This window comes from Zophobas morio, unplaced genomic scaffold, assembly GCF_036711695.1.
Source record: "Zophobas morio isolate AGI-343-1 ecotype UQ-CSIRO unplaced genomic scaffold, CSIRO_AGI_Zmor_V1 ptg000007l, whole genome shotgun sequence".
In the NCBI taxonomy this organism is placed as follows: domain Eukaryota; kingdom Metazoa; phylum Arthropoda; class Insecta; order Coleoptera; family Tenebrionidae; genus Zophobas; species Zophobas morio.
Window position 1 is genome coordinate 453,828 of NW_026972112.1, and position 20,181 is coordinate 474,008.

General features: G+C 32.4%; 5 protein-coding genes and 1 long non-coding RNA gene across 9 annotated transcripts in view; 2 read left to right on the forward strand and 4 right to left on the reverse strand.

Annotated features, from left to right (window-relative positions):
• The window catches only part of Nacp60e (Na channel protein 60E), a 398,987-nt gene that overhangs the window by 127,094 nt on the left and 251,712 nt on the right, over window positions 1-20,181 (reverse strand). The gene's annotated exons all lie outside the window — the stretch shown is intronic.
• LOC135123945 (uncharacterized) lies at window positions 6,041-6,861 on the reverse strand. The gene is made up of 3 exons (XM_064048808.1): window positions 6,752-6,861; window positions 6,475-6,702; window positions 6,041-6,426 (listed from the first exon to the last, which is right to left on the reverse strand). The coding sequence occupies exons 1-3, from the start codon at window positions 6,763-6,765 to the stop codon at window positions 6,117-6,119; spliced, it is 552 nt and encodes a 183-aa protein (XP_063904878.1). The 5' UTR covers window positions 6,766-6,861; the 3' UTR covers window positions 6,041-6,116.
• LOC135123947 (uncharacterized) lies at window positions 12,335-13,153 on the reverse strand. The gene is made up of 3 exons (XM_064048809.1): window positions 13,054-13,153; window positions 12,770-12,997; window positions 12,335-12,714 (listed from the first exon to the last, which is right to left on the reverse strand). Exons 1-3 carry the CDS (start codon window positions 13,059-13,061, stop codon window positions 12,375-12,377), a joined length of 576 nt encoding a protein of 191 aa, XP_063904879.1. The 5' UTR covers window positions 13,062-13,153; the 3' UTR covers window positions 12,335-12,374.
• LOC135123948 (uncharacterized) lies at window positions 14,327-15,085 on the forward strand. Its single transcript, XR_010279723.1, has 3 exons — window positions 14,327-14,411; window positions 14,463-14,696; window positions 14,748-15,085. It is a non-coding gene; the product is annotated as an uncharacterized LOC135123948 (long non-coding RNA).
• On the forward strand, window positions 16,156-16,862 carry LOC135123949 (uncharacterized). Its single transcript, XM_064048810.1, has 3 exons — window positions 16,156-16,217; window positions 16,275-16,502; window positions 16,551-16,862. Exons 1-3 carry the CDS (start codon window positions 16,210-16,212, stop codon window positions 16,777-16,779), a joined length of 465 nt encoding a protein of 154 aa, XP_063904880.1. The 5' UTR covers window positions 16,156-16,209; the 3' UTR covers window positions 16,780-16,862.
• Window positions 18,023-19,087, reverse strand: LOC135124171 (uncharacterized). The gene is made up of 3 exons (XM_064049053.1): window positions 19,049-19,087; window positions 18,403-18,636; window positions 18,023-18,350 (listed from the first exon to the last, which is right to left on the reverse strand). The coding sequence occupies exons 1-3, from the start codon at window positions 19,069-19,071 to the stop codon at window positions 18,113-18,115; spliced, it is 495 nt and encodes a 164-aa protein (XP_063905123.1). The 5' UTR covers window positions 19,072-19,087; the 3' UTR covers window positions 18,023-18,112.

Sequence of the window (20,181 nt, forward strand, 5' to 3'; positions counted from 1 at the left end):
TGTTCAACGATCAATAAGAAATTTAACTAATTAATAGAATAAAATAGAAAGAAAATAAAAAAATCAGTATACTTTTTTTTGTCTAGATATTAGCTTACATTTTTTACCTTTTGTTTAAAACACGTGTTGTGACGTCATTTCCTCCGTCTTCTTGACACTAACTAAATCAGTTGATAACATTAGGAAACTGCAGTGACCCACAAACTGCTTGTGTTAATGTTTATTTCTAAATTTATTACAATGCTGAGTCTTCTTAATTAAATGTGGACGCTATATCAATATTATTCATTTATGCAAAAATATTTTAATTGCATTAATCTGCGATTAAAAAAATGCGATAACAAAATTGATGAGCAAAAATAACAAAACGTGGTTCATTCACAACTTTGTTATCGAAGCGAAAATTTTAATTTTTTATTTTTTTATTTCGCATTTTTTCCCAAATTTCAGTTTTAAAATTCTCACATCAAATGAAAATATTTGTCTGCAATTGCGATGTGAAAAATTTTCACGTTATTTTTCTGCTATGAAATATTTTCCTGATTTAGCAAGAGTCATTTCCAACACCCAAAATTGAAACATTTTGTTTTATTTTACTTAACACCTATTTTTTACTTTCATATATTTTTTGGTTTATTAAAAAATAGTGAAATACTAAAAAATCACCATCTTAAAATGGGTTCAATCGACTGAGACTGTTGTCAAATTGTAGATAATTACGAATTGGAAATCGCCATCACATCTAATCAAATAAACGTTAAAAGTGTGTTTAAATTTTTCAAAAATTTTCCAAAAAAAGTGGTTAAAATGGGTTCAATCGACTACGAATTGGTGTCAAATATTTCACCAGTTACGAATCCCAAATCATCGTCACGACTTCTACCTATTCAAATAATCGTGAAAAGTGTGTTTAAAATTTTCAAAATTTTTACAAAAATTGGTTAATATGAATTCGGCCGACTGAGAATTAATGTCAAATTGTAGATAGTTTTCCCCTAATTACAATTCGAAATCGCCGTTACGACATCTGTTCAAATAAGCGTAAAAAGTAGATTTAAAATTTTCAAAATTTTTCCAAAAATGTACTTAAAATGGAATCAATCGACTGCGAATTGGTGTTCAATTGTAGATAGTTTTTCCCTAATTAGGAATCCAAAATCGCTGTCACAATATCTAGTCAAATAAACGTAAAAAGTGATATTAAATTTTTCAAAAAATTAAAGAAAAAAATTTGTTAAAATGAATTCAATCGACTGAGAATTGGTGTCAAATTGTGGATAGTTTTCCCCGAATTATGAGTCTGAAATCTCCAGTCACGACACTTATTCAAATAAACGTGAAAGGTAGGTTTAAAATTTTCAAAATTTTTCGAAAAATGTAGTTAAAATGCGTTCAATCGACTGAGTATTGGTATCAAATTGTAGATAATATTTCACTAATTACGAATCCCGAAAGGCGGTCACGATTTTTGAATCGTGAAAAGTGAGTTTACAATTTTCAAAATTTTTACAAAAAAAACTGTTCAAATAGGTTTAAACGGCTGAGAATTGGTCCAAATTCTAGATAGTTTTCCCCGAATAACGAATCCGAACTTACAGTCATGAAAACTACTCATATAAACGCGAAAGGTGGGTTCAACATTTTCAAAATTTTTCCAAAAATGGGTTCAATACACTGAGAATTGGTATCAAATTGTAGATAATACTTCACTAATTACGAATCCCGAAATGTAGTCACGATTGCTATTCAAATAATGGTGAAAAGTTAGTTTACAATTTTCAAAATTTTTCAAAAAAAAGTGGTTAAAAAATGTTTAAACTATTGAGAATTGGTCCAAATTGTAGATAGTTTTCCCCGAATAACGAATCCGAAATCGCCGTCATGAAAACTATTTAAATAAATGTCAAAAGTGGGTTAAAAATTTACAAAAATTTTACAAAAATATAGTCAAAATGGGTTCAATAGATTGAGAATTAGGATCAAATTGCCGTCACGATATCTATTCAATTAAACGTTAAAAGTGAGTTTAAATTTTTCAAAAAAATTATTGAAATGAGTTCAATCGACTGAGAATTGGTGTCAAATTGTTAATATTTTCCCCTAATTACGTATTCGAAATCACCATCACGACATCTATCCAAATAAACGTAGAAACTGGGTTTAAACCGTCAAAATATTAAAAAAAAATTAGAGTGGGTCCAATTGACTGAACATTGGTGACGCATTGGTGATAATTTTCGCCTAATTACGAATTCGAAATCACCATCATCACATCTATTTATATATACGTGAAAAAATGTGTTGAAAATTTTCAAAATTTTTCCAAAAAAAGGTTCAATTAAGTTCAAACAAGTGAGAATTGGTGTCGAATTGCAGGTAGTTTCTCCCTTATTACGAATCCGAAATCTCCTTTACGACATCCATTCAAATAAACGTGTAAGATCGGTTTAAAATTTTCAAAATTTTTCAAAAAACATAGTTAAAATGGGTTCAGTCGACTTGAATTGGTGCCAAATTGTAGGTCGTTTTCCCATCAATAAGAATTCGAAACCGGCGTCAAAATATATAATCAAAAAAACGCTACAAGTGAGTTTACATTTTTCAAACAACTTCCAAAAAAATGGTTAATATGGGTTCAATTAACTGAGAATTGATGCCAAACTGTACATAGTTTTCTTCTCATAACGAATCCGAAATTGGCGTCAGAACATCTATTCAAATAAACTTGAAAAGTGGCTTGAAAATTTTCAAAATTTTTCCAAAAATATAGTTAAAATGGTTCAATCGACTGAGAATTGGTGTCAAATTGTAGATTATTTTCCCCTCATTACGAATCCGAAGTCGCCGTCACGACCCCAATTTAAATAGTCGTGAAAAGTGCATTTAAAATTTTCAAAATTTTTCCAAGGAAATGGTTAAAACAAGTTCCATAGACTGAGAATTTATTGTCAAATTGTAGATAATTTTCCCCTCAATAAGAATTCGAAACCGACGTCGAAACATATCATCAAATAAACGCTAAAAGTGATTTAAAATTTTTCAAAAAATTTCCAAAAAATAGTTAATATGGGTTCAATGTACTGGGAATTGATGCCAAATTGTACATAGTTTTCTTCTAATAACGAATCCGAAATCGGCGTCAGGACATCTATTCAAATAAACATGAAAAGTATCTTGAAAATTTTCAAAACTTTTTCAAAATATAGATAAAATGGGTCCAACCAACTGAGAATTGGTGTCAAATTGTAGATCGACACCAATTTAAATAACCGTGAAGATTAGATTTAAAATTTTCGAAATTTTTCCAAGGAAATGGTTAAAATGAGTTCTATAGACTGAGAACTTATAGATAGTTTTCGCCTCAATAAGACTTCGAAACGGACGTCGAAATATATAATGAAATAAACGCTAAAAGAGAGTTTAAATTTTTCAAAAAAAATCCAAAAGAATGGTTAATATTTGTTCAATCGACTGAGAATTGGTGTCAAATTGTAGATCGTTTTCCCCTCATTACGAATCCGAAATCGCCGCCACGACAACAATTTAAATAATCGTGAAAAATAGATTTAAAAGTTTCAAAATTTTTCTCAGAAAATGATTAAAATGGGTTCCATAGACTGAGAATTTGTTGTTAAATTGTAGATCGTTTTCCCTTCGATAAGAATTCGAAACCGACGTCAAAACATCTATTCAAATAAACGTGAAAATTGGGTTCAAAATTTTCAAAATCATTCCAAAAAAAATAGTTAAAATGGGTTCAATCGACTGAGAATTGGTGCCAAATTGTAGATAGTTTTCTCCTAATAACGAATTCGAAATCGCCGTCACAACATATATTCATATAAATAAACGTTAAAAGTGAGTTTTTTTCAAAAAAATTTCCAAAAAAATTATTAAAATGAGTTTAATAGACAATTGGTGTCAAGTTGTCAATATTTTTCCCCTAATTACAAATCCGGAATCTCCGTCACGACATCTATTCAAATAAACATGAAAGGTGGGTTCAAAATTTTGAAAATTTTTACAAAAATATAGTCAAAACGTGTCCAATTAAAGGAGAATTGATTTCAAATTGTAGGCAATATTTGACCAATTATGAATCCCAAAACGCCGTCACGATTTATATTGAAATAATCGTGAAAAGTGGGTTTAAAATTTTCAAAATTTTTCCAAAAATATAGTTAAATTGGGTTGAGTAGACTGAAAATTGGTGTCAAATTGTAGATAGTTTTACCCTCAATGAGAATCAGAAATCGACATCACCACATCTATTCAAATAAACGTGAAAAGTGGGTTTAAAATTTTCAAAATTTTTACAAAAAAATAGTTGAAATGGGTTCAATCGACTGGAAATTGGTGTAAAATTGTAAGTGGTTTTTCGCTTAATTGCGAATAGGAAATCGCCGTCAGACACCTATTCAAATAAACGTGAAAGATTGATTTAAAATTTCCAAAATTTTTCCTAAAATATAGTTAAAATGGGTTCAATCCAGTGATAATTGATGCTAAATTGTGGATAATTTTCCCCTAATCACGAACACGAAATCGCCGTCACTGCATTTAATCAAATAAACGTGAAAAACGAGTTCACAAACAGTTTTTAAAATTTTTCCAAAAATATAGTTAAAATGGGTTCAGTCGGCTAAGAATTGATGTCAAATTGTGGATAGTTTTCCCCTAATTACGAATCTAAAATAGCCGTTACGACATCCATTCTAATAATAATGAAATGTGAGTTTAAAATTTTCAAAATGTTTCCAAAAAATTGTTAAAATGGGTCTAATCCACAGAGAATTGATGTCAAATTGTAGACAATCTTCCGTAAATTACGAATCCAAAATCGCAACAGCGAGATCAATCTAAATAAACCTGAAAAATGAGTTTACGATTTCCAAAATTTTTTCCAAAAAACGGTTAAAATGGGTTCAATCGACTGAGAATTTGTGTCAAACCATAGACAATCATCCGCTAATTACGAATCCAAAGTCGTCAAAGCGACATTAATTTAAATAAACCTGAAAAATGACTGTAAGCTTTCCTACATATTTACAAAAAATAGTTAAAATGAGTTTAATTAACTGTGAATTAGTGTCAAAGTATAGATAATCTTCCGCTAACTACGAATCCAAATTCGTTCTCACAATCAGATTAACGTGAAAAGTTAAAAAAAGCTTTTCCAAAAAAATGATTCAAATGGGTTCAACCCATGACGACATTAATGAAAAAAAAAAGATCAAAATCGAACATGGTTACGAAACTTCGAAACTGTGCTAAGGAAAACTTAAATAAGTCTAAGCGCTTTGTAATAAAAAATGTTATACATTTTTTAATTAAAATAAAACTTAATGCGGTCAAAAGTGTCGTATCTTAACTCTTCGATAATATATTTAAGTAAAAATCCTGAAAGCACACTCGAACGAGGCCACAAAAGAAAAACCTCGTCTCCACCCTTATTTGCTCAATGTTTACAAACAAATAAAATTTAATGAGCTCCATAATCATAATTGAAAGAAACCTCACCCCTCATCACCCAAATGTCAAGCCACCCCAAACCTGATTAGCTCCACTACCAATTTCGGCGCCCTTTTTCTGAAACGTCGCTTAATCTCACTAACAATAGCTCCCTGCAACGCATTCTTGCAGACCATAAAGCGCCATAATCCAAACCCTGTTTACATTTTAAAGACACACCAACACCGCACTTTACCGAAAATATACCCATAAATAAATTTGCAAATCTGAACCTCGAACCAACATAGTGCAAAAAATCCAATTACTTTAAACGAACGAGACCAAACCGTCCGCATTATGCTCAATTTTGCTTCTGACACGCTGGCTCCAACTGACAACAATTAAACCTGGGATTAAACTTTCAGTCGTTGGGGTATTTATTGGCAACGTGAATCAACAGGTGGTTGGAAGAGTGTTCCTGCTAAACGTAAAACCATCGATTTGCTATAAAAGCCGGGTTTAATGGTAGCTTGAACATGGCTCGTGTTTTTTTTAAATCGGGTGAAACATCAGAAATAAAATGTCAACGTATTTTGCGATTAATATTTATTGATAGTTGAAGATATTTTCCAAATTTATCATCTGTCAACGGACAAAACTACATTTTACATTTTCATGATGGAGTCGGGAGAATCGCTGGTCTCGTATTCGGTATCTTCTGATGAGCCCTTCTCGTAGTCGCCCTTTCGCTGCAAGACGAATTCCTGCGATCTGGCTCCCACAGTGCGGTACAGTCCTACGCGATTCCCGGGGAAGTGCTCGCTGTTGTAGGCCAGGACGTCGATGACTTGCTGGTTCTGGGCGTTGACGATGCGGCCGTCGGCGTTGAGGTACCATTGTTGATGCAGCGAGTCGGTTTTGTCAGTCAGGACGACCTGGAACTTACCTTCGTCCTTGATGAAGTCCAGGACGCCTCTGCAGGGATAATAGTTAAACAGTGAACAGGATGCTCGTAAATTTTACCCTGTCTGGTTGTTGACGATGTGGAAGAGGCCAGGTTTCCTACCACGCAAGAATCTGAACAACTGGGTCTTGTAGCCGGTGTGGTACTGCACTTTGATTCTTTTGGGGTCTTCGGCGTCGAGGACCATGCCGGAGGCGGAGTTCCTGATGGTGTAGAGGAGGTTGTCCTTCTCATCGTCGGCGGAGATGGTGCTGGCGCACACCGCCACGAAGAGGAGAGCCACAACCCTGATCAATTATGGTTAATTGAGATGATTGGGTATGGAATTGTACGTACCATTTGAAAGCCATTTTGGTAATTCTGGTCAGTTGTGCTTTACGGAGACAAACACTTGAATGAATCCACTAAACGCTGGTTGGTATTTATAGTTGGTTCGAGATTTAAAAACTACAATTCGGTGTTGGTGTTTGACCTTACAGTGTTTGATATCAGAAATTTGCTGATGGATTTTTTGAATCATGTTGAAAGAACGAGATTTGTACTTTTGTGGTCAGCATGTGACCCCTTTATCGCGGCTGACCTTTTATAATGTTGCATTTCCGAAACTTGCTGAAGTTGGATTAATGTTTTAAATTGTTATCTTAATAATAACAAATTCATGTTTCATTCATAATAATTAGTTCCGATTTTTTTTAAGAGTCTACGTCATGGTTACAAATGTTTGCACTGTAAACAAAGTGAAAATGGAATTTTCGGACTATTAAAATCCCGATATTTATAGTCTTGTTAATTTTAATTGTGTTATTTAGATGTCGAAGTCGTTTGGGTCTATTTCATACTAAATTTAAACCCAGATTTACGACGGATACGATTTGTATTGAAATTCATGTTAATGATGTGATGATATTTTTGTTTTCATAATAGAAGTCGCATTAGGTCTAAAATTAGTTTTTAATTTAGTGTGTAAAATGAGCACCGAAATCGTAAAATTTACATGTATTAAACAAAGTGACACAGATTTTTTCACAAAAAAGGATGATGAAGATAATTTTTACCAAATTTTAAAAAATCTCCACAGTCAAAAAAAATATGTCAATCACCATTTTCAAAGTTTTGAAGCCTATCTAAAGTTATTTACGAGCCAAAAATAGCATCGTTTTCCAGGGTAGGACCGTGTTAATTGAGTTTTTGGGAAAAAGAAGAAAAAAAAAGAATACATAAGCCCCACCCACCCACCCTATTTCAATTGTGACGATTTTTCCTTATTCGTCGTGGGCCAGGAGGGGCGGGGCTTAAGTTTAGCCTTTTTTTCGATTGATACGTAATCTTATTTTCACAAGATATTTAAAACATACTGCAAATGGTAAATTTTTGTCGCGAAATATTGATTTTACAATTAAGCTCCGCCCCTCGCTCTGACAACGAATGAAAAATTCATCACATTTGAGGTTGGGGCTTATTTTTTAACTGTTTTTTTTTGACATTTATAGTTTTCTTTCAACAACATAATACTTAAAAATATGTTTCACATGGTAGATTCTTTTAGAGAAATAAGCACTTTTGCAATTAAGCCCCGCCCCTCGCCTCACGATGAATAAAAAAGTCATCACAACTGAAATAAGGGCGGGTGGGCGGGGTTTGTATTTTGCTTTTTCCTTTAATACCTAAGTAGTTTTCGTTTCATGACAAGAAACTTAAATTATGCTTAAAAACCATAAATTTGTAGAGAAGTGTGGGGGATAAAATTTACCATTTTAAACATGTTTTCAGCTTCTTGTTGTGAAGAGAAGACTATTTGTATTAAGAAGAAAAAAAAATTAAAAGATAAGCCCCACCCACCCGCCCTATTTCAATTGTGACGATAGTTCTTTATTCGTCGTGAGCCACGAGGGACGGGACTTAAGTGTAGCCTTTTTTCTATAGATACGTAATTTTATTTTCACAAGATATTTAAAACATACTGCAAATGGTAATCTTTTGTCGGGAAATATTGATTTTACAATTAAGCTCCGCCCCTCGCTCTGACAACGAATGAAAAATTTATCACATTTGAGGATGGGGCTTATTTTTTGACTGTTTATTTTTTGACATATATAGTTTTCTTTCAACAACATAATGCTTAAAATATGTTTCACATGGTAGATTCTTCTAGAGCAATAAGCAGTTTTTCAAATAAGCTCCGCCCTTCGGCTCACGACGAATAAAGAAGTCATCACAACTGAAATGAGGGCGGGTGGGCGGGGTTTGTGTTTTGGTTTTTCTTTTAATATGTAAGTGGTTTTCGTTTCATGACAAGAAACTTAAATTATGCTTAAAAACGGTAAATTTGTAGAGATTGTGGGGGATAAAATTTACCATTTTAAACATGTTTTCAGCTTCTTGTTGTGAAGAGAAGACTATTTGTATTAAGAAGAAAAAAAAATTAAAAGATAAGCCCCACCCACCCGCCCTATTTCAATTGTGACGATAGTTCTTTATTCGTCGTGAGCCAGGAGGGGCGGGGCTTAAGTGTAGCCTTTTTTCTATAGGTACGTAGTTTTATTTTCACAAGATATTTAAAACATACTGCAAATGGTAATCTTTTGTCGGGAAATATTGATTTTACAATTAAGCTCCGCCCCACGCTCTGACAACGAATGAAAAATTTATCACATTTGAGGTTGGGGTTTATTTTTTGACTGTTTATTTTTTGACATATATAGTTTTCTTTCAACAACATAATGCTTAAAAATATGTTTCACATGGTAGATTCTTGTAGAGAAATAAGCACTTTTGCAATTAAGCTTCGCCCCTCGGCTCACGACGAATAAAAAAGTCATCACAACTGAAATGAGGGCGGGTGGGCGGGGTTTGTATTTTGCTTTTTCCTTTAATACGTAAGTGGTTTTCGTTTCATGACAAGAAGCTTAAATTATACTTAAAAACGGTAAATTTGTAGAGATTGTGGGGGATAAAATTTACCATTTTTGAAAAAAAAAATTGAGATTTTTGAAAAGTTGTCTAAAAATTCTTAAAACAACAAACTGTGAATACAATTTTTTACTTTTTCAAAATTTTTCAAGAGTTTCTAAAATTTCTTAATTCAAAAAAAGGATTGCATCAAAATTTGATGACGTTTTTCAAAGTTGTAAGTCTATTTTTTTGGAATTATTTACATGCCATAAAAAAATTAAAAACAGTTTTGTTAAGAAGAGAAATTAAAAAAAAATTGAGATTTTTGAAAGGTTGTCTAAAAATTCTCAAAGCATTCTGGGGAGATTTCTAAAAAATATCGGCCTGAAAAGGAACTGTTTAAACATTTTTAATTAACTCGAAAATTGTTGTTTTTCATTTTATTAATTCTGGAAAAATGGTTGAAGTTTTTAAGAAATCGGAAATAGTTTCTACAAGTCGAAATATATAAGAAATTGAAGAATCGAGATTTTCAAAATTACCTAAAAAATTCTAAAAAAATTTTGGGTTATGGATGTCGACGAGCCGATTCGAAAAAAATAAGGTTTTAGTTTTTTCGGACTAAAATTTTCGGAAAATTCGGTATGAAAGTGAAATTTAATAAATATCTCAAAATTTTTAATTAACTCGACACTACTTGTTGTTTTTCATTTTATTAATTCTGGAAAAATTGTTGCAATTTTTGAAGAAATAAATCCGAAAATAGTTTCTACAAGTCGAAATATACAAGAAATTGAAGAATCGAGATTTTCGAAGTTGCCTAAAAAATTCTAAAAAAATTGTGGGATATCGATGTCGACGAGACGATTAAAAAATAAGGTTTTAGTTTTGTCGGACTAAAATTTTCGGAAAAATCGATTTGAAAGTAAAATTTGAAAAATATCTCAAAAATTGCCCTTTTTCATTTTATCGATTTCTGGAAGAAATCAACCGAAAATAACTCTTAAAGTTTGAAACCTACAAAAATATGTCTTTAGGTAATTTGCTAAGGATGCTTGAAAATTTGTCAAAAAATTCATACGAAAAAATTGACAAATTGAGATTTTTGAAAAAGTGTCTAAAAATGCTCCGAACAACAAACTCTAAAATTTGTTAATTTAAAACAAAATGCATCAAAATTTGGTCACATTTTTCAAAGTTAAGTCATTAAAAAAATTGAGATTTTTTAAAGATTGTCTGAAAATTCTCAAAACACTCTGGGAAAATTTCTCGACGAGATGATTCGAAACAAATAAGGTTAAACTAAATTTTCTAAAAAACTGTGTACTAAAATCTTCGAAAAATTCGGTTTGAAAATAGAATTTGTCAAATATCTCAAAAATTTCATCGATTCTGGAAAAAATGTTGGAATTTTCAAAAAAATCTCCTATAAGTTGAAATCTACAAAAAAATCTATTTAGGTGATTTTTTAAACATGCTCGAAAACTATGAGAAAAATTCATACCAAAAAATTTAAAAATTGAGATTTTTGAAAAGTCGTGAAAAAAACAAACTGCGAAGAAATTTTTATATTTTTTCAAAGTTTCTTAAGCATGTTCTAAAATTTGCCAATTAAAAAAAACAATTGCATCAAAATTTGTTCACTATTTTCAAAGTTGAAAGGTTATCTAAAAATTCTCAAAACATTTTTTAATGTCTGGAATATTGTTTTTCATTTTATTAATTCTGGAAAAATTGTTATAATTTTTGAAGAAATAAAACCGGAAATAGTTTCTACGAGTCCAAATATACAAGAAATGTCTTTAGATAATTTTCGGAAGTTGGTTGAGAATCGGTCAAAAAATTCATATATCGGTATTCAAGAATCGAGATTTTCGAGAAGTGTCCTAAAAATCATTAAAATATATATCTCGACGAGTTGATTCGAAAAACATAAGGTGTTAGTTGTCTCGGACTAAAATTTTCGAAAAATTCCGTTTAAAAATGACATTTTTTTTTTAAATTTCCAAAATTGTCATTTTTCATTTAATCGATTCTATAGAAAGTGTTTGAATTTTCGAATAAATAAACCTAAAATAACTTCTATAAGACTGAAATCTACGAGAAAATGTCTAGGTAATTTTCTAAGGATGTTTGAAAAACCGTCAAAAAATTCATAGGAAAAAAATGAAAAATTGAGATTTTTGAAAAGTTGTCAAAACATCCTGAAAAAATTCTGGGACGTAGATCTCTAGTAGCTAATTACAAAAAAATAACGTCTGAATGGTCTCGGACCAAGATTTTCAAAAAATTGGTTTGAACATACATTTTTTAAAATATGTAGCTGGAAAATTGACGTTTTTTTATTTTATTTACTAAATAATTCGAAGGGCAATGTCCAATGGAACAGATCAAATGAGACCGTCTGTTTTTTTTTGTAGAAAATTGTTGATCAGTTTTTCTTAACATCTTTGAAACCAAGATATAAAGATAATTATTTATTTTTTCAGATTTTTGATACACAGTTCCTAAAGTTTCCCAATTCCAGAAAAAATACATAAAAATTTGGTCACTATTTTCAAATTTGTACACATATTTAAACTTCGTTGCTTGCCACGAAAAAACTAAAACCGCGTTCTTAAAGATTTATTGAAAAATTGAGATTTTTGAAGAGTCGTCCAAAAATCGTCAAAACATTCCGGAAAGATTTCCGAAAAAAATTTTTAATTTTATTAATTCTGGAAAAATCTCCTCAAAGTAACTTCTTCAACTCGAAATCTGCAAGAAAATGTGTCTAGGTAATTTTAGGTGTGTGCCCGAAAACCAGTAAAAAAACCTTTTTTTTTGAGAAGTTGGCCAAAAACTCCATGTTAGAACAAGCTGATTCAAAAATGTAACATGTTGATGGACCACGACCAAAATTTTCGAAAAATTCGATTTGATCGAAATCTCGAAAAAAGATAAAAGCGCTTTTTGTTAAAAATAAAATACACCACTCTTCAATATGCAATATGCTAGTATTAAGGAATTTACCAAAAAAACATTAAATAATCTTCAAAATCTATTTCTAACGAGACATTCCAGGACTTTACATGTTACGATCTACGCCTTTAACAATCTTATTAATATTTTCGCTGCTATTTTCGGGGTTTTCGCCGCTGCTCGGACCAGTTTCATCGGAATCCTTCTCATAATCTCCTTGCTTCATCTGCAAAATGAATTCCTGATTCGAACCCCCATTATCCCTGTAGATGATAACCGGAGTTCCCGCCTGAGTACTTGCACCTTGCACGTCCATATTCATCGAATTTTCGGCATTCACAATACGTTGGTTGGCATGAATGAACCACTGCTGAGTCAAAGTACCAGCATTGGGGTTTGTAACCAGATAATTGGTGGAACTACTTGGGGCAAAGTCAAGTACCGACCTGTCAATCATAAAACTCGAATTAGTACACCCTCTGAAACACATCATTATCTCACCCCGTGCTGTTGTTGACAATCTGGTACAAACCGGCTCTTCTTCCACGGACGAATTTCCACAGCTGAGACTTGGAACCGGAGAAGTACTGCATGGTGACGCGGTGTGAGGCACCGGCGTCCAGTACCAAGTTGGACGGTACTCCTCTGATGGTGTAAAGTTCGTTTTCTCTGTCACCATCGGACTTGATGAGGGTGGCACCCAGAAGGAGCACCAACAACGACAAAAATCTGAATATTAATATAATCTTGAAAATTAATGTTGTCAAAAAGGCAAAAATACGTACCGATTCATGGTAATTAGCACCGTTTTCACAAATGGAACAACACTGATTTGTGGCTGCACTTGACACTATTTATACAACTCCGGTGGGTATTTTTGTGCCTAAAATCGCGATTTAGCACAATTAAATCAGCATGTTGGCGACCTCTGACAACGATTTTTCGTCTTATCGGGCTAAACTGACGTACGATTAAAATTTGCTGCAATGAATGAATCGATTAATTAATTGAGACCGTAGTTGTTTATATAAAACGATCACTTGATAAAGCTTGATTTGCGTTTCCTTGTGCGTTTTTCGCAAACCTGGATAATTATGCCAACTGCTGAAATCGTTTCGTTAACACCGAGTTATTACTTCCTCTTTTCATGAGTCAAAGGAAACATAAAAAGTCGTAACTGGCAATAAATAGCACAAATTGCGTCCTTGCTGGGGCGGTTACATAAGACGCTGGTTATGAAAAACGTCCCGGTTATTAAAAACATTTAATATACCCCCTTATTAAAGACAATTTAATTTTTTTATTTTCGAACTCGGAAAGTCGACACTCGACGTATGGAACCGGATCGTAAATTTAGTGCTGCCGTTTCGGATTTAATTCATGCCAGTTCTGTTTGTGCAGTTTGGTCCTTCGACGAAGTCGATCAATGTTTTCAGGAAATGCTGACGGTTGACGATGATGAAGATTTTTCAAATCGTAAAAAATTTATTATTCGGCGATTTTTCTATTTCAGCGCTTGTAAAAAAAAAATAATTGGAAAAACGCAGCCAGGATCGTTGTTCCTGGAGGTCCTTGAAGGAAAGCGTCGTTAAATTTCTGGGTATAGCGCGTTTGTTACACCCTAGTTAAAATAAATTTCTTTTCGGTTGATGGATTCGTCTTAATTAATTATTATTATAGTGAATAATTTAATAGAACTCTCTCTTTGTTGAAACGTGTTAATACTGGTGTTTGGACAACTCACGCATTTTTTTTTATTTGGCAGTAAATTAGAAATTCAACAAATAATAACATCACCCGAGAAACCTCTACTAATCATGTTGAAAAGTTTTTATAAAAAAAACACTAGAAAATTTTCCACTTTTAAATTTTAATCAGAATTATTGCGTTTAATGCGACGTAGATTTAGTGGCTGCACTAAGCTAAGCTAAGGTGAGAAGTCATAATTTTGAAAAAGTCTCTTTACCAACATTGTTCTGTCACACTGGCATGGCTTACTTTGAAGAATATATTGTGTGTACGCAAATTTATTTTATTTAACAAACAAAATGCAGTTATTTTCCTGTTTCGTAGCTAGATAAAAGCCTCGAAAATTGTTATATTTTAGTATGTGCAGATAATTGTGCAACAGAAGCATAATGGGGTGTGTATCTTTTTGACACAGTAATATCGTTAAATTTAATATTTTTCTCAGATTTACAGTTTTAAGCATACTGGTGGCCTCCATCACAGTTGTTACAATACTTGGAGACTGTGGACAAGATGAGCTTTACGTTATTAGAACGGCTTCTAATAATGGTTTGGTTTTGGATGCTACAGATCCAACACTAATCAAATTACAACATTTTAATGGTTTTGCACCACAGCTATGGAAATTCGAACGTGGTAGCAATGTTAGCTTGTTTTATATCGTCAGTTCCTACACAGGGTAGACAAGACAGTTAAATACTGAAGCAGAATAAAATCTCTGTTTTTTTAGAAATGTTATCGACCTAAAAAAAGTGAACAACAATTACTTTTTTCTTTTCATGAATGAACGAACGGGTAGTTTATACCAACAATGGGTGTACAATCTTAATAATGGTATTTTAAATATTGGCCAAGGATGGAATATGGATGTCTACAAGGCAAACTTCACTAGAAATAACCCGGTGGGAGTATATGCACTTTACAACCGACAAATCAACCAACAGTTTTTCTTGGAAAAGAAAAATTAGTGCGTTAATTTCGTCCTTTTTTGATTATTCGTTACCAAAATGTAGCAATATTTTCTGTAAAATAAACTAATGAATTTCAATAAACATATCGACTGAACAACTATTTTAAATGTCAAACCAACTTTCTGTCGTAAGTTTAAACAATTATAAGTAAAGGAATTTAAACTGTTGCTACAACTGCAATAAACAAATATCACTCCAGAAGACAATGTAACATTTTGTGTACCAACATAAATTCCCCAAATTTATTTATTGTTTAATATTATTTATATTTAAAACAATGAAATCTAAATAAACTGTTGACAAACAGTAACTGACACTGTGTATTTGCGTTTCTTGTTTCATCTTCAAGGGGAACACCGGAAATTTTTATTCACAGATTTTCTGCGATTTTAAGAGCAGTTTCTTGCGGAGAGGAAATAAAAGGAAAGTCTAAACAAAAAATAAATAAATAAAAAATACTACCACACATTCGACAATTTAATATTATTATAATGTTGTTACGACGCCTATGGGTTTTTTCGAGGGCTTTCTAGTATGTACGGCGATGATGTTCCAGAATGAGCTCGAAGCGATGACGGTGAACTATCGAGAAAAGTACGTATGGGTTTAAATAGAGACCACGAGAACAGTCGATCAAGTCCAGTCAATACTGAGAGAATTCGAGTCGGAATTATTGTGTACATAATCGCTGTATAGTTTAGTAGTACTTAAGAATAATTTGTTGAGTTTTACCCACGCCGACTTTAAATACCCGCACATATATATTTTTCTTTATAGTAGGGAGATAATTTTTTTGTTTTCAATGTTTCTTATAACAACTTTTGTATATTAAAGTTTTGATATTACATCTTCAGGTTGATTCTGACTTTTGGCCACGTATTTTTGAATTCGTCACTGTGCGTTGTCTACATAATAATTTTGTATTGTTTTAAATACATATATCACTCTGGACAACATTACAAAAGCATGTACATAAATTTCGCAAAAATGTTTGTTGTATTACTAAGTCATACTAAAAAATGTAAACAATCTTAAACTCGACGTGACAGCTTCAAAAATTACCTTATCTGCGGAATTTTAAACAAACTATTAAGCAAACAGTAATTGAATTGCATATTTAATTACATATTTAAACAATATGCGTTTCGCAAACTTTGGTTGCTTATAAATAGTCACAGCCGACAATTAATTTTAAGTCACGAGAAGACAATTCAAGTCATCATGCTAAGGTCAGTACGCATGCTGCATGTATAAATACGTTTACAAATTTTGAAAATTTCTTACAGAACATATTTCGGTTTGACACTGTTTTCAATAATGGTGGTCGCCTGTGCGGGAGTTTGTACTGATGATGATGTCTACATTATTAGGCACGGATTCTCCGGTCTAGTTCTAGATGCTAGAAATTCTAGGAAAATACAGGTCCAGCATTTTAATGGATACAGCACGCAGTTGTGGAAATTTGAACGCGGACTCAAAATTGGTTTATTCTATATCATCAGCAACTACACAGGGTAAGGTGGCAGATATTGTCAGAACTTAAATTTGGAGTGTTTTTGCAGAAATGTGTTGGGATATAGAAGTCACGATCGTAGTCTTTTGCTGGCGGAAAAAGAAGATAGTCTTGATCAACAATGGAGAGTGACTTGGAACGATCGTATTTTTAATGAGGGTAAGAAGAATTACACCATAGATGTAACAGATGCGAATTATACAGCTGGAAATTACGTGCAAGTGTGGCCGAATAATCTAACTCCAGCACAGGAGTTCACATTTGAAAAGAAAATTTAGTGTTCAGAATATTCGTGCGGCAAATACATAATACTTAAAAAAATATTCTCTGTACTATTAGAATATAACATTGTGCAATCATTCTTCTACATTTAATTTATCACCTCAAATTTATTAACAATTTTTAATTTAAGTCAATGTAAACATTTCTGACGATTTTTACTTCCCGAGCGTAAGCAACGGAAGTATTGTAATCGAGTCCGTCGGCCTTTCATGACTCCTAGCGGACGAAGAAATAGGTCTCCCGTTTCCGTCTGTCTGTCCGTCTGTCTACGGTCCGGGATTTTTATCAGACGGATAATCTCCGAAAGTATTGGGCCGATTGTTGTCAAATTCTGTATTTATATTAGGAATACTTATTATGTAGATGGTAAAACGCTAACCAAAATTTGTCTAATCATCACGACCACTAATGTGATGGCGTCACTTCAAAATTGTACATAGTTAATGGGTTTTAAAATGTATAAAATAGTTTATGACTCCGAATTGAATTTTTACCCGAAACGTCCAGATTTTTGGAAAAAAATCAAAATTTTGAAACAACATTTGGCAATTTAATTTGGAATCTGCAAAACCGAATGCTTTGAAATCTTGCAGATGGTTTGCAGTTATGATAAGAATGATATATTTTTAACCAAAATATATTTATTTATCCCCTCCAAAAAATTGATGACGTCAGCTCAAAAGATTGCCGAATAAATTCTATTTAAAATGTACAAAATATGATGAGTCTGCGCTTGTGATGTTCAGGCAAGGCTTCTAACATTACATGCAGCTACTAACACCAAGTAACAGTACGAATTGTTGAATGCGGCTGTAATAACTGCAGATTTGGGCGGGGTGTGTTGATCTGTCAACAACTCTACAGAGTTGAGCCAATTTTACTTTATATTTGTACTAATAGTTGCCACCTAGAACTATATTGGCCTCCTATGACTACTATGGTGAAGAATCTAGTACGCTCTTGTTATTAAAAAATTCAAACCAAGATTTTATTTTACAAGAAATATTTTTTGTGGAAAAACATAATAGGGTGTGTCTGCTATAGAAGATAAAATATGAAAAGTAATCAGTTAATAAATAATTCAAATTAAACGCAATTATAGGGTGATTGCGTCCATTGCATTACATTAAAAACAAGACTTAATTCTTTCAGCAACATCAAACTTTACACAAACATTGATATTTGTCTGATGTAAACACCAGGAGCGTGTTAAAAATTATAACGAAAAATAGCTGTAAACATTTTATTGCAGTTGAGTAACAATACTTGTTTTACAATAGAATAGTAATATGATAATAATAACTAATAATAACCATCATTTATAACCGCTCATGTTGTATAAGTATATTTTTCCTGCAACTTGAATAGTTGTGCCCTATTACCATTTGTAACGTACAATCCCACTAGAGTTCCTGGACGGAGCTTATTGTCCAAAACGTCCATATTCCAGGTCGTTTCCACATTGGTGATGGTATTGTTTATATTAATCATAAACTCTTGTTTTGAAGCTTTCTTTACAGTGAGAATGTACCAACCGTCTTTGTAATCCTTATAGGACAATGCTGTTCTACGTCGCAACTATTAGTTCAAAAAAAAAAAAAAACTATGCCTTTATTTACCCTGTAGCGTGGTTGACAATGCGGAACAATCCAGCATGGGTACCCCGTTCAAACCTCCATAGTTGTGCTGGAACTCCTGTGTAACGTTGTATCTGGATCTGATCTGGTTTGGAAGCGTCTAGTACCAATCCTGACGCTATACCTCTTATTGAGTATAGTTCATCTTCTTTGCTGCAGTCACATGCGGCACTAACAGTGCTCGTGCACATAACAATTAGGAGAATCAACGAATAACTGTAAATATGTTTTGAAAATATGACAAACTGCAAGTCACAGCACAAACTCTAGTTGTTGATATTTTTTGTTAAACATTACTACTGTCATCAACGAAAAAAATTATGTTTACTTGTACAGTTCGAAGGTTTAAAATGAAAACTAAAAGTAATTGATAATGTGTACAGTATTTTTAATTAGCTTTTCTGTGTTAGAATTGCGATTGATTTGTGTGTAAATCGTTCACGAAATATCTTTAGTACTCTCCAATAATTTGTTTAACTTGTGCACGCCTCGTCAAAATAATTTCACACCCGTTTTACTGTTTTTAATTACTCTGTTATAATAATAATGATAATAGTTTTAATTAATTTAAGCAAAATATCTAACAACGTATTTCAGAGGTTCGACATGTTATACAAAATTCAGATACCTTTTTTCCGTAACGTAGCCCATTATGGTTGATTGCTGTGTAGTGGTAAGTTTACTGAATGTTTGTATCTGTCGTGGGAAATATTTATATAGTTACATACGGTAGCAAAATTGGATAAGAAAATCTTACTTAAAGCTATTGCCTTCTTATCATTACTTTTTTCTAATTAATTAATCGACCGAGTTACTTAAGTTCTTACTACAAAGGCGATTTCAAAATTATGAATCCTGTAAACAACCATAAATTTATCAAGGAGTATTAAATAATAATTGACAATTTACGTTCATCTTTCTGTAATAAATATGAGGCGAAATACGGACATATAAAGAGATTTTTACTCAATATAGGTGTTCATGACTAACGGGCCAATTTCAAGTAGGATTTACAACTTCGCAAGTCCCCGTTGCCGTGGAAGCTGCGATGACAGCAGTCGCGAGGACGAATCATATCGCGAATCGCAACAACTGTCATCGAAATTACCATAGCAACGGCACTTGGGGGTAATTTCAAGTTGGATTTGCGAAATGGCAAGTGCCGTTGCTATGGTAATTTCGATGACAGTTGTTGCGATTAGCGATTTGATTCGTCCTCGCGACTGCAGTCATCGCATCTTCCATGGCAACGAAGACTTGTGAAATTGTAAATCCAACTTGAAATTGGCCCGTTAATAAGCTATCGTATTCAGGAAAATGTTTTTTTTTTGTAGTAGTAGGAAGTTATAAAGTTTTTTTTATTATACAATCTAGGAAAATTTATCTCAATTTCTAAACATAGATAGTTGGTGATAATTTTCATTAAGTAATATTTCACTTGATCTTTTAAAATCACATTTTTTATGAGATAAAATATAAAGCCCAGACGTAATCCTCTATTTGTTATTGTACATAGGTATTAGTCACAAAGTTATGTTATCATATCCTGAGTAATTTAGTAAAAAAAATCTGAACTCTTGGGATAATATTATTACCTTATTAAATACTTAATACATATGTCAAGATATGCTTTATATATTGTACCGAATACTCCTACTTTTTGTGTAAACCTCTAAATCATCAGTCAAACAACTACACAATGAAACACGTAATTTATCAGAATATGATTGTTTTAAAAATATCTTTTAATATATGAACCTA